The sequence below is a fragment of the Oncorhynchus gorbuscha genome, linkage group LG02 (genome assembly GCF_021184085.1).
Source record: "Oncorhynchus gorbuscha isolate QuinsamMale2020 ecotype Even-year linkage group LG02, OgorEven_v1.0, whole genome shotgun sequence".
NCBI lineage: Eukaryota > Metazoa > Chordata > Actinopteri > Salmoniformes > Salmonidae > Oncorhynchus > Oncorhynchus gorbuscha.
This window is the reverse complement of record NC_060174.1, coordinates 29,684,046-29,698,057: the sequence shown is the minus strand read 5'-3', so window position 1 is coordinate 29,698,057 and position 14,012 is coordinate 29,684,046. Positions and strand designations below refer to the sequence as shown.

The window sequence follows — 14,012 nt, the reverse complement described above, 5'->3', positions numbered from 1 at the left end:
AGTGGAGATGTTGTTTCCTACCCTCACCACCTGGGGGTGGCCTGTCAAAGTCCAGGACCCAATTGCACAGGGCGGGGTTGAGATCCAGGACCTTAAGCTCAATGATGAATTTGGAGGGTACTATGGTGTTGAATGCTAAGCTGTAGTCAATGAACAGCATTCTTACATAGGTATTATTCTTGTCCAGATGGGATAGGGCGGTGTGCAGTGGTATGGCGATTGCATAGTCTGTGGACCTGTTTGGGCGGTATACAAACTGAAATGGGTTTAGGGTGGCCGGTAAAGGGGGAGGTGATATGATTGTTGACTAGTCTCTCAAAGCACTACTTGATAACAGAAGTGAATTCTAATGGACAATAGTCATTTAGTTCAGTTATCTTTGCCTTCTTGGGTACCAGAACAATGGTGGCCATCTTGAAGCATGTGGGCACAGCAGAGTGGGACAGGGAGTCATTGAACACCAGCCAGCTGGTCTGCACATGCTCTGAGGATGTGGCTAGGGATACTGTCTGGGCCAGCAACCTTGCGAGTGTTAACACGCTTAAATGTCTTACTCACGTTGGCCACGAAGAAGGAGCAGGGGGAGGCCTACAGTCCTTGGTAGCGGGACGCATCAGTGTCACTGTATTATCCCTAAAGCGGGCAAAGAAGTTGTTTAGTTTGTCTGGAAGCAAGACGTCAGTAACGTGGCTGGTTTTCTTTTGTAGTCCGTAATTGCCTGTAGACCCTGCCGCGTACGTCTCGTGTCTGAGCCGTTGAATTGCGACTCCACTTTGTCCCTATACTGACATTTTGCTTGTTTTATTGCCTTGTGGAGGGAATAACTACGCTGTTTTATTTCATTCATGTTCCCCGTCATCTTTCCATGGTCAAATGCGGTGGTTCTCGCTTTCAGTTTTGCGCCAATGCCGTTGTTTATCCGAGGTTTCTGGTTAGAGTAGGTTTTAATAGTCACAGTGGGTACAACATCTCTAATGCACTTCCTTATAAACTCACTCACCGAACCCGTGTATAAATCGATGTTACTCTCTGAGGCTGCCCAGAACATTTCCCAGTCCGCGTGATCAAAACAATCTTGAAGCGTGGATTCCAATTGGTCAGACCAGCGTTGAATGGTTCTTGTCACGGGTACATCATGTTTGAGTTTCTGCCTATAGGATGGTAGGCGCAAAATGGAGTCGTGGTCGGATTTGCCGAAGGAATGAAGGGGGTGCGGCTTGTATGCATCTCGGACGATAGAGTAGCAGTGTATTGCCTGCATTATAATCAATGTACTGATTGAATTTAGATTAATATTGCTGCAGAATGTTATGGTAGCAATGCTGGTTAAATGTGCCTTGAATTCTAAATAAAGCACTGACTGTGTCGCCAGCAAAGCACCCCCACACCATAACAGCACCTCCTCCATGCTTCACGATGGGAACCACACATGCAGAGATCATCCATACTCTACATCTCACAGACACTGTGGTTGGATTTTGCGCTCATCAGACCAAAGGACATATTTCCACCGGTCTAATGTCCAATGCTCATGTTTGTTGGCCCAAGCAAGTCTCTTCTTCTTATTGGTGTCCTTTAGTCGTGGTTTCTTTGCAGCAATTTGACTTTCACACTTTTTTGGTTACAACATGATTCAATATGTGGTATTTCAGCGTTGATGTCTTCACTGTTATTCTACAATGTTTAAAATGGTAAAAATATAGAAAAACTCTGGAATGAGTAGGTGTATCCTAACTTTTGACTGGTACTGTAGTTCCAGTCCATTTCCTATTATCCAGAGGTTTAATGGTTATGATAAGGTCAGTAAGTTATGTTTATACTGCATGTGGAGTTAGTGGATGACTCAAAACTGTGTAAACTCTTGTGCTTGTTGCTCCGCTGTCTGTCCCCAGTGTTGTTTTTAAAGCCGACTAGCCCTTTCCCTGTCCATCAGCTCAGTGTTGTATTAGGGAACTGGCATGCCCTTCCACCCCATCACCCTACCCCCACTGTTGTTGCTGTTCAGTTCTGCAACACAGGCGGCTTCCCCCTCTGATCAGTGTAAAGGTCCTGTGTTCATCAGGGCCTGTGTGCCCCTTGGTTAGGAGACAGTAGACCCTGCTTATCTCCACCATGTTTGGAATGTCAGAGCGGAGTGGGAGACGGGCTGGCTGATGAGGGGTGCAGCCTGTATCCGAAGCCTAACTTCATCTCCATTGGCAATGTCATTAGGGCTTTTGTTACCCCAGATACCCTCTCTGTGGCTGATCACAAAACAGCCAGTGTGTTTTCTTTCTTCCCTCACACTCATTCACAGACAGACACCATGTAAACCAACACCCTGTTTATAAACACCCATGCATGAGTCTTTCCTTTGCCCTGCAGGTGTGATATGCACATTGAGATGTTGAGAACAATGCTGAGCGTGATCAGAGTGTGTGTGAAAGATGCAGTGATGTCAGGGTGTGGTGGGGGATAGTGGAGTGGCTGGCCCCTGTGTGCTTTGTTTTCTAGAACTGTCCTGGAACGAGACCAGCCAGGCAGCAGAACAATGAGCGTGATCGTGTCCATGGGCTTCGGGCCCTGTCCAGCCATAACCACACTCATCATGGAAACCAATGGAAGCCTGTAGTTATGTGGCGTACAGCTCGCATGGTTTTATGTTTATGCCACTCTCAATAGATTTCCACATCGTGTGACCTCACTGTATTTATTCCCAGGCTGACCCATCTCTTCTGGGACAGGTAGGAACCAGGCATTACAGACTGGAGGTATTGTTAGATTGGCTGACTGGCTCCTCACTGCGCTGATCTGTGTGTGGGTGGGGGGTGTAGCAGGGTAACCATCCGAGGCTGAACACTAGAGTAAAGGAAGGGTAATGTGTCGCTTACCTGTTTCCTGTTTACTGCATGATGCCCATAATGAGAAGGATCCTCTTGAAGGTCTGTGTATGTGGAATACTTTTGCGAATAGTGTTGTGTAATACCACTTATACTTAAGTTTTGACACAGTATATGATTTGTGTATATGAAATCATAGTTATTACTATAAAATGTACTGTACATGGCACAGAAACTCAAGTAGTGCTTCATCAATTTGGTTAGTCCGAACTAGCGGTCTTAATTTCATCAGCCAGTGATTGTCAAGCAAATAATTGCTTATATATGCCAGTTAGGCTCTACACCCCTTGTAAAGCAGATTCATGTGCTTAATTATATTAAGTTATGTTTAGGTGTGATACAAACCTCATTAAAACATATAGGCCTATGAGCTAGACTACATGAGGTGTGATACAAACCTCATTAAAACATATAGGCCTATGGGCTAGGCTACACGAGGTGTGATACAAACCTCATTAAAACATATAGGCCTATGGGCTAGGCTACACGAGGTGTGATACAAACCTCATTAAAACATATAGGCCTATGGGCTAGGCTACATGAGGTGTGATACAAACCTCATTAAAACATATAGGCCTATGGGCTAGGCTACACGAGGTGTGATACAAACCTCATTAAAACATATAGGCCTATGGGCTAGACTATTAAAACATATAGGCCTATGGGCTAGGCTACATGAGGTGTGATACAAACCTCATTAAAACATATAGGCCTATGGGCTAGGCTACACGAGGTGTGATACAAACCTCATTAAAACATATAGGCCTATGGGCTAGGCTACACGAGGTGTGATACAAACCTCATTAAAACATATAGGCCTATGGGCTAGGCTACATGAGGTGTGATACAAACCTCATTAAACCATATAGGCCTATGGGCTAGGCCTCATTAAAACATATAGGCCTATGGGCTAGGCTACATGAGGTGTGATACAAACCTCATTAAAACATATAGGCCTATGGGCTAGGCTACATGAGGTGTGATACAAACCTCATTAAAACATATAGGCCTATGGGCTAGGCTACATGAGGTGTGATACAAACCTCATTAAAACATATAGGCCTATGGGCTAGGCTACATGAGGTGTGATACAAACCTCATTAAAACATATAGGCCTATGGGCTAGGCTACATGAGGTGTGATACAAACCTCATTAAAACATATAGGCCTATGGGCTAGGCTACATGAGGTGTGATACAAACCTCATTAAAACATATAGGCTACATGAGGTGTGTGACTAGGATTCGAACAAGTCGCAAAATAAAGGCATCGTTTCTTATGCTGGGCATCATAATATAAGTCATAATATATCATTCACAGGTGATAGGCTAATATTGTCACCCATCAGACTATTCTTGATTTAATCTTGTTTTTACATATAGTAAATAATGTGTATGACATTTTGATTTGGAATGGACCTCTGTCATGTACCTGTATCGAAACGGGCAGCGGGGAAAAGACATGTCATCTATGCACTTAAATAGAGACTGGAGGACGCTTTTCCCTGTGGTTTATTTCCATGCCAGCCAGGTAGGCTATACTCCTGTTGTAAATATAAGCTATGTGCTTAATATTAGGAAAGTAGAGAAATAAATATCATAGGCCTGTAGAAAGCTGATGGGATCCTCTTTTTATTAGCGGACATCACTTTTTTTTCTTGGGCATTTGCATAGTCTATAGAAATGTTGTGCAACATGAACTCATGGGCTCTCATAAAGTGTTTGATTAGATTTTAGAATACATTTGTGTTGATGTTAGAGTGATAGAGGGACAATAGAGTGCTGAGTACCAGGCAGTTAGCAAGTTTGGTAGGCTATTAATGACCAGCATCAGAGGTTGGAGAAGCCGTGACTAAATTACCGTGACTAAACGGTCATGTGGAATTTGACTTCCTTCATGACTCGTGACAGCCGGTGTGGGGGTAATACGGTCACCACAATGCCCTAGTCCGGACCAAGTCTCTTTCACAAGTTTGAACATCAAAGTACAGCACAGCACAGTAGAGTAGATTACAGTAGAGTTTAGTACAGTACAATGCAGTACATTATAGTGTACCCAACTCTAATGTACTCTACTGAACTATACTCTACTTTGCTCTACTGTACTGTTCTGTCCAAACTTGTGAAACCAACTGTGCTTTGACTACTATGATTTCCCATTGTAGCCAATTCAATTGCAGAAATTATGTTATTGATTATGTAAAGCAATTTTGAGTTTGAATCACTTAATAATTAATAAACAAAATTGGTATCAGTAAGAACACTAATTGCTAGGTCTGCCTTTACTTCTGTGAACTTTCATTATTGTCACTCGTCATTAGGGAGAGAAATGAGGAAATATCTTAAACTTACAGAAGGAAGAGAGATGTCTCCCAAAATAAATGTGTTGCTATTAGTTGACAGGGGTCTTTGCTTCCACATTATTTTGTTTTGATGTATTTCAAATACCTTAAGAGTTCTTTGGTAGAAATCAAGTCTTTCCTTATTCCACATTTTTAGAATGGTTGAAAATGTACTGTATATGTGCCTTTTATTTCTCAAAAATATAGACTCTTAGCTTTCATTTGACACCCAATTTGACATGCTCATATTAACTTCACATGTTGGTGCTCATAGATGGAAATGACCAGCTGTGACTGCTGAATCCTGACTACATTATTCCTGCAAGTCCAAAATGAACCTTGGTTTCCTTCCTTAGGGCTGGGATGCATCTCTGTATCTAAGGAACTGATGTCAGTGCTGCTGACCAAACACGACAACACTGATAAAACTAAAGGGTCTGACCAAAACCACACTGCTCAGTAGAACTGTAGCTGCCACAGACTAAAACTACACTTTAGAATTCCATTTAATGTGTGGGTAACAGCCGGGCTGATCCTGTGTCTTGAAGCTATAATATCTGTGCCTGAGGCCTGCCAATAGTTGGCTCACCTGAGGCTGCCTAACCTCACAGGGCCTGGCTCTCTGTGTTGGGCTCTTGTCCTGGCTGAGTCCCTGGTGATTTGGTGTGTGTTTAATCTAGTCTCAATCGCTCCCTTTTTTCTTCTTCTATCAAAGAGGACCTTGTTTTGGGCCCTGTGTGATGGAGATGTCACTAATGCTGCGACAAAGTCCCTAGTGTCAGGGCCTGGAACGCCACTGCTGAATACAATGAACTCAGAGACACTCACACACTGGAAGTTTATCTAGGAAAGCCCACCCTTCTCACTTATGTTTATTTTTCTCTCTGTCATCCCCTGCATTACTATCCTCGATACAAGTGCAGATCACGTGGTCAATACTTTGTACTGTGTCAAGGCAGCTCTAGAGGAAGAGTGTGTGTGGTAGAGAACAGAGATGGTGGGCAGGCTGCTCTAGAGGAAGAGTGTGTGTGGTAGAGAACAGAGATGGTGGGCAGGCAGCTCTAGAGGAAGAGTGTGTGTGGTAGAGAACAGAGATAGTGGGCAGGCTGCTCTAGAGGAAGAGTGTGTGTGGTAGAGAACAGAGATGGTGGGCAGGCAGCTCTAGAGGAAGAGCATAGGTGGTAGAGAACAGAGATGGTGGGCAGGCAGCTCTAGAGGAAGAGTGTGTGTGGTAGAGAACAGAGATGGTGGGCAGGCAGCTCTAGAGGAAGAGCATAGGTGGTAGAGAACAGAGATAGTGGGCAGGCTGCTCTAGAGGAAGAGCATAGGTGGTAGAGAACAGAGATAGTGGGCAGGCTGCTCTAGAGGAAGAGTGTGTGTGGTAGAGAACAGAGATAGTGGGCAGGCTGCTCTAGAGGAAGAGTGTGTGTGGTAGAGAACAGAGATGGTGGGCAGGCTGCTCTAGAGGAAGAGTGTGTGTGGTAGAGAACAGAGATAGTGGGCAGGCTGCTCTAGAGGAAGAGTGTGTGTGGTAGAGAACAGAGATGGTGGGCAGGCAGCTCTAGAGGAAGAGTATAGGTGGTAGAGAACAGAGATGGTGGGCAGGCAGCTCTAGAGGAAGAGTGTGTGTGGTAGAGAACAGAGATGGTGGGCAGGCAGCTCTAGAGGAAGAGCATAGGTGGTAGAGAACAGAGATGGTGGGCAGGCAGCTCTAGAGGAAGAGTGTGTGTAGAGAAGAGAACAGAGAGGAAGAGTGTGTGTGGTAGAGAACAGAGATGGTGGGCAGGCAGCTCTAGAGGAAGAGCATAGGTGGTAGAGAACAGAGATGGTGGGCAGGCAGCTCTAGAGGAAGAGTGCGTGTGGTAGAGAACAGAGATGGTGGGCAGGCAGCTCTAGAGGAAGAGTGTGTGTGGTAGAGAACAGAGATAGTGGGCAGGCTGCTCTAGAGGAAGAGTGTGTGTGGTAGAGAACAGAGAATAGTGGGCAGGCTGCTCTAGAGGAAGAGCATAGGTGGTAGAGAACAGAGATAGTGGGCAGGCTGCTCTAGAGGAAGAGCATAGGTGGTAGAGAACAGAGATAGTGGGCAGGCTGCTCTAGAGGAAGAGTGTGTGTGGTAGAGAACAGAGATAGTGGGCAGGCTGCTCTAGAGGAAGAGTGTGTGTGGTAGAGAACAGAGATAGTGGGCAGGCTGCTCTAGAGGAAGAGTGCGTGTGGTAGAGAACAGAGATGGTGGGCAGGCAGCTCTAGAGGAAGAGTGTGTGTGGTAGAGAACAGAGATGGTGGGCAGGCTGCTCTAGAGGAAGAGTGTGTGTGGTAGAGAACAGAGATAGTGGGCAGGCTGCTCTAGAGGAAGAGTGCGTGTGGTAGAGAACAGAGATGGTGGGCAGGCAGCTCTAGAGGAAGAGTGTGTGTGGTAGAGAACAGAGATGGTGGGCAGGCTGCTCTAGAGGAAGAGTGTGTGTAGAGAACAGAGATGGTGGGCAGAGAACAGAGATAGTGGGCAGGCTGCTCTAGAGGAAGAGTGTGTGTGGTAGAGAACAGAGATAGTGGGCAGGCTGCTCTAGAGGAAGAGTGTGTGTGGTAGAGAACAGAGATGGTGGGCAGGCAGCTCTAGAGGAAGAGTGTGTGTGGTAGAGAACAGAGATGGTGGGCAGGCTGCTCTAGAGGAAGAGTGTGTGTGGTAGAGAACAGAGATAGTGGGCAGGCTGCTCTAGAGGAAGAGTGTGTGTGGTAGAGAACAGAGATAGTGGGCAGGCTGCTCTAGAGGAAGAGTGTGTGTGGTAGAGAACAGAGATGGTGGGCAGGCAGCTCTAGAGGAAGAGTGTGTGTGGTAGAGAACAGAGATAGTGGGCAGGCTGCTCTAGAGGAAGAGCATAGGTGGTAGAGAACAGAGATAGTGGGCAGGCTGCTCTAGAGGAAGAGCATAGGTGGTAGAGAACAGAGATAGTGGGCAGGCTGCTCTAGAGGAAGAGTGTGTGTGGTAGAGAACAGAGATAGTGGGCAGGCTGCTCTAGAGGAAGAGTGTGTGTGGTAGAGAACAGAGATGGAGGGCAGGCAGCTCTAGAGGAAGAGTGTGTGTGGTAGAGAACAGAGATAGTGGGCAGGCTGCTCTAGAGGAAGAGTGCGTGTGGTAGAGAACAGAGATGGTGGGCAGGCAGCTCTAGAGGAAGAGTGTGTGTGGTAGAGAACAGAGATGGTGGGCAGGCTGCTCTAGAGGAAGAGTGTGTGTGGTAGAGAACAGAGATAGTGGGCAGGCTGCTCTAGAGGAAGAGTGTGTGTGGTAGAGAACAGAGATAGTGGGCAGGCTGCTCTAGAGGAAGAGTGTGTGTGGTAGAGAACAGAGATGGTGGGCAGGCAGCTCTAGAGGAAGAGTGTGTGTGGTAGAGAACAGAGATAGTGGGCAGGCTGCTCTAGAGGAAGAGCATAGGTGGTAGAGAACAGAGATAGTGGGCAGGCTGCTCTAGAGGAAGAGTGTGTGTGGTAGAGAACAGAGATGGTGGGCAGGCAGCTCTAGAGGAAGAGTGTGTGTGGTAGAGAACAGAGATAGTGGGCAGGCTGCTCTAGAGGAAGAGCATAGGTGGTAGAGAACAGAGAGGCAGCTCTAGAGGAAGAGTGTGTGTGGTGGGCAGGCTGCTCTAGAGGAAGAGTGTGTGTGGTAGAGAACAGAGAGAGTGGGCAGGCTGCTCTAGAGGAAGAGTGTGTGTGGTAGAGAACAGAGATGGTGGGCAGGCAGCTCTAGAGGAAGAGCATAGGTGGTAGAGAACAGAGATGGTGGGCAGGCAGCTCTAGAGGAAGAGTGTGTGTGGTAGAGAACAGAGAGTGGGCAGGCAACTATAGAGGAAGAGCGTGTGTGGTAGAGAACAGAGAGAGTGGGCAGGCAGCTCTAGAGGAAGAGTGTGTGTGGTAGAGAACAGAGAGAGTGGGCAGGCAGCTCTAGAGGAAGAGTGTGGGTGGTGGAGAACAGAGAGATGGTGGGCAGGCTGCTCTAGAGGAAGAGGGTGTGTGGTAGAGAACAGAGATAGTGGGCAGGCTGCTCTAGAGGAAGAGCATAGGTGGTAGAGAACAGAGATAGTGGGCAGGCTGCTCTAGAGGAAGAGTGTGTGTGGTAGAGAACAGAGATGGTGGGCAGGCAGCTCTAGAGGAAGAGCATAGGTGGTAGAGAACAGAGATGGTGGGCAGGCAGCTCTAGAGGAAGAGTGTGTGTGGTAGAGAACAGAGAGAGTGGGCAGGCTGCTCTAGAGGAAGAGTGTGTGTGGTAGAGAACAGAGATGGTGGGCAGGCAGCTCTAGAGGAAGAGCATAGGTGGTAGAGAACAGAGATGGTGGGCAGGCAGCTCTAGAGGAAGAGCATAGGTGGTAGAGAACAGAGAGATGGTGGGCAGGCAGCTCTAGAGGAAGAGTGTGTGTGGTAGAGAACAGAGAGAGTGGGCAGGCAGCTCTAGAGGAAGAGTGTGTGTGGTAGAGAACAGAGAGAGTGGGCAGGCAGCTCTAGAGGAAGAGTGTGGGTGGTGGAGAACAGAGAGATGGTGGGCAGGCAGCTCTAGAGGAAGAGCGCGTGTGGTAGAGAACAGAGATAGTGGGCAGGCAGCAGTAATGTGTTTGCAGTCTGCACTGTGTCACTGTTATCCCTGGATCTTCACTGGCCTTTGTTTCCAGTGTGGAAGCAGTGACACACAGTACCCTCACTGCTTCACCACAGGAAGAGGGAGGGAATATGAAGGTGCACAGAGCAAAGGGGACAGGGGAGAGGTAGGGCAGTGGGAAGGCAGGCCGACAATACAGAAACACTTACACTGCCTTTGACATTTAACATTGTAGTTGCTTAATGTATTATGGCAGATGCATTAAGGCAAATTATGGCATGTTGAACGTTAGATAATCAAATGAATGTTGAATTGTAAGATCATTTGAATCTGCAGATTTGCTACAAACCAAAACTTGCTGGTACTTTTTTAATCCGAAAATAATGTACTTCTGTGTCTTATGCTAGAGTTGCTTTTGGACATCACTGTTCATGCAATAGAGATATGCACAGAGCAACATCTCTGCAAGGCATTAGATTAGATTTTTCTTACATAATCTTTTCAAGAGCTCTTAGGGGTAGATTGATAATAAAATGCTTTGATGTGAAGAACTGGTATTGTGGCCCAGGAGGGTGCAGCCCCTGCAGCTTATTAGGTAACATGTTTGATTCACAAGGCTCAAGGTGTACCGAACCAAGAGTGCATGGACCTAACAAGATTTCAGGAACTTGTATTTGAGAAAAAAACATTGCATAAGAGTTCTTGTGAAAGAACAATGCCAGTAGAAACATGGTTCAATTATATAAATTCTGCTGTGCTCATTTTGTTGTGGTGTTTTCCTGCAGTTCCCGGACAGAGTAGGCAAACTGTCCCCCTTTTGTGTGTCGTTGTGCAACCTCTAAAGCCTTCCTTTGCCTCTGCAGGGAGTCCCTCCAGAGCTGTCTCCACCATGTCCCTTTCCGTGCGCCCATCGCGCCGAGTCATCTCCAGATCCATCACTAGGAGCCAGTCCTTTGCCGGGGTCAACTCCTACGATAAGCCCTACAGGTGAGGACACTCCCTCTGATAAGGTCACGTGTACATTACTGTTATAGACCTTAATGGTGAGTACACTTCTGTGTTGACTTTCTACACATTCAACAATGCAGCTCTAGGCTACTGTTCTCGACATTGGAAGATTTGTGATACACACTCATCTATTTGACACACACACACACACACACACACACACACACACACACACACACACACACACACACACACACACACACACACACACACACACACACACACACACACACACACACACACACACACACACACCATAGACTGTGTGTCTACTTTCGAGCCCCACCTGACAGGACGTCCTGTAAAGCCCACACTTCCTGAGGCAGCGGCACTGGAGGCCTCTCCTTTCATGAGGGAAAAATATTTATTGTTCATTGTAATTTTCCTGCCTTCAAAGCTGAGTTTTTAATAGCAGCATATGTTCTACATACACATGTGTGTGTGGGGGAGCTTTGGTCTATCAACAAAGTGATCATCAAAGTATTCCTTATTTTCTGGTAGAATGGAGGAAAATGAAAGTTATTTATTAATGAAGGTCCATCTGCCAGAAAACAGGACAGAATGGAGTCAGAATAGTAAAGGAAGAACAGAGAGGAGAATGGAGTCAGAATAGTAAAGGAAGAACAGAGAGAGGAGAATGGAGTCAGAATAGTAAAGGAAGAACAGAGAGAGGAGAATGGAGTCAGAATAGTAAAGGAAGAACAGAGAGAGGAGAATGGAGTCAGAATAGTAAAGGAAGAACAGAGAGGAGAATGGAGTCAGAATATTAAAGGAAGAACAGAGAGGAGAATGGAGTCAGAATAGTAAAGGAAGAACAGAGAGGAGAATGGAGTCAGAATAGTAAAGGAAGAACAGAGAGGAGAATGGAGTCAGAATAGTAAAGGAAGAACAGAGAGGAGAATGGAGTCAGAATAGTAAAGGAAGAACAGAGAGGAGAATGGAGTCAGAATAGTCAAATCAAATCAAATTTTATTTGTCACATACACATGGTTAGCAGATGTTAATGCGAGTGTAGCGAAATGCTTGTGCTTCTAGTTCCGACAATGCAGTGATAACCAACAAGTAATCTAACTAACAATTCCAAAACTACTGTCTTATACACAGTGTAAGGGGATAAGGAACATGTACATAAGGATATATGAATGAGTGATGGTACAGAGCAGCATACAGTAGATGGTATCGAGTACAGTATATACATATGAGATGAGTGTGTAGACAAAGTAAACAAAGTGGCATAGTTAAAGTGGCTAGTGATACATGTGTTACATAAGGATGCAGTCGATGATGTAGAGTACAGTATATACATATGCATATGAGATGAATAATGTAGGGTAAGTAACATTATATAAGGTAGCATTGTTTAAAGTGGCTAGTGATATATTTACATCATTTCCCATCAATTCCCATTATTAAAATGGCTGGAGTTGGGTCAGTGTCAATGACAGTGTGTTGGCAGCAGCCACTCAATGTTAGTGGTGGCTGTTTAACAGTCTGATGGCCTTGAGATAGAATAGTAAAGGAAGAACAGAGAGAGGAGAATGGAGTCAGAATAGTAAAGGAAGAACAGAGAGAGGAGAATGGAGTCAGAATAGTAAAGGAAGAACAGAGAGGCTAGAATGGAGTCAGAATAGTAAAGGAAGAACAGATCATGGAGTCAGAATAGTAAAGGAAGAACAGAGAGGGAGAATGGAGTCAGAATAGTAAAGGAAGAACAGAGAGAGAGAATGGAGTCAGAATAGTAAAGGAAGAACAGAGAGAGTTAATGGAGTCAGAATAGTAAAGGAAGAACAGAGAGAGGAGAATGGAGTCAGAATAGTAAAGGAAGAACAGAGAGAGGAGAATGGAGTCAGAATAGTAAAGGAAGAACAGAGAGAGGAGAATGGAGTCAGAATAGTAAAGGAAGAACAGAGAGAATGGAGTCAGAATGGAAGAACAGAAGAATGGAGTCAGAATAAAGGAAGAACAGAGAGAGGAGAATGGAGTCAGAATAGTAAAGGAAGAACAGAGAGGAGAATGGAGTCAGAATAGTAAAGGAAGAACAGAGAGGAGAATGGAGTCAGAATAGTAAAGGAAGAACAGAGAGGAGAATGGAGTCAGAATATTGAAGGAAGAACAGAGAGAGAATGGAGTCAGAATATTGAAGGAAGAAAAGAGAGAGGAGAATAGTCGGAATATTAAAGGAAGAACAGAGAGAGGAGAATGGAGTCAGAATATTAAAGGAAGAACAGAGAGAGGAGAATAGAGTGTGTATGCTAGAGGAGTAATAGGAGCAGGAGTTTGTACTAAAGAGAGACAGAGTAAAGACAGTGCATCAGGAGATGCAGAGGAAGAGAGGAAATCCATCGCTTGCATTTGGCACATTCCTTCTGCAACCTACATATAAGAAATGCATTAATATAAAGCACTTACTAGAGTTATATGTCTGAAGGAAAGGTGTTTTGACTGATCAGGCAGTATCTTGCTGAAGAGAATATGAGCAGCCTAGACACATCTCTCTTCCGTAACCCATTGAATGGCCTGTCATCTGTGAAAGAGGAGTCTTTCCTCAAATCGATTACCTGTTGCATTTTATAAAGTGATATTGATCATTTTATTCATCAACTCAGAATGTTATCATCACCCCTGACTGTGCACATCCATGCTTCACTGCTCTGGTAGGGTGGGCTGGAGATGGGACACTCCACACATGTCTTCGGCCTGTTGTGTATGAATTAGACTTATCTCCATAGCATTTGAAAAGCATGTTAAAATCCCTCTCACTTGATTCCATCAACTCACCAACCGTCACAGTGATTGAAGCGCTACAGTTTCAGCAGCACAGTTAGGAAAAGGCTTTGTGTGTTGTGTTTTAGGAACCTGTCGGTGTTCAGCACCCCGAGGGTCACCAGGAAGCCCTCCAGAGCCAGTAGGATGTTCACCCTCTCCGCCAAATCCCCACCGCCCAAGGTGCCCCAGCCAGAGAGGCTGGATGAGGTCTACGAAGCTCTAAAGCGAGGCCTGCAGTGAGTACACATACACATACGCTTTTGCACAAAATATTATTGTCATGCATGCCTGTTCAGACAAACAGGAAATGTACCTGCCATGTGTCTGTCTCAGGTCTTACCTGCAGGTGCACCAGATAGAGCTGGACAGCCTGAGCCGACAAATGAGGGAATCCAAGAGGAACTCTCGTCTGGTAGGTACCACCATATCTTGAATC

The 14,012-nt window shown here is 45.6% G+C and overlaps 1 protein-coding gene across 6 annotated transcripts in view; it reads left to right on the top strand.

Annotated features, from left to right (window-relative positions):
- The window catches only part of ripor1 (RHO family interacting cell polarization regulator 1), a 115,162-nt gene that overhangs the window by 77,395 nt on the left and 23,755 nt on the right, over positions 1–14,012 (top strand). For 4 of the 6 annotated variants that reach the window (XM_046307059.1, XM_046307068.1, XM_046307051.1 and 1 more), the window contains exons 2-4: positions 10,666–10,789; positions 13,663–13,812; positions 13,910–13,988. In XM_046307059.1, the coding sequence (XP_046163015.1) occupies positions 10,692–10,789; positions 13,663–13,812; positions 13,910–13,988 (327 nt within the window). In that variant the 5' untranslated portion in view covers positions 10,666–10,691. Of the gene's footprint in view, positions 1–2,766; positions 2,922–10,665; positions 10,790–13,662; positions 13,813–13,909; positions 13,989–14,012 lie in introns of those variants that run through there. The other 2 variants (XM_046307035.1, XM_046307077.1) reach the window with 2 other exon arrangements.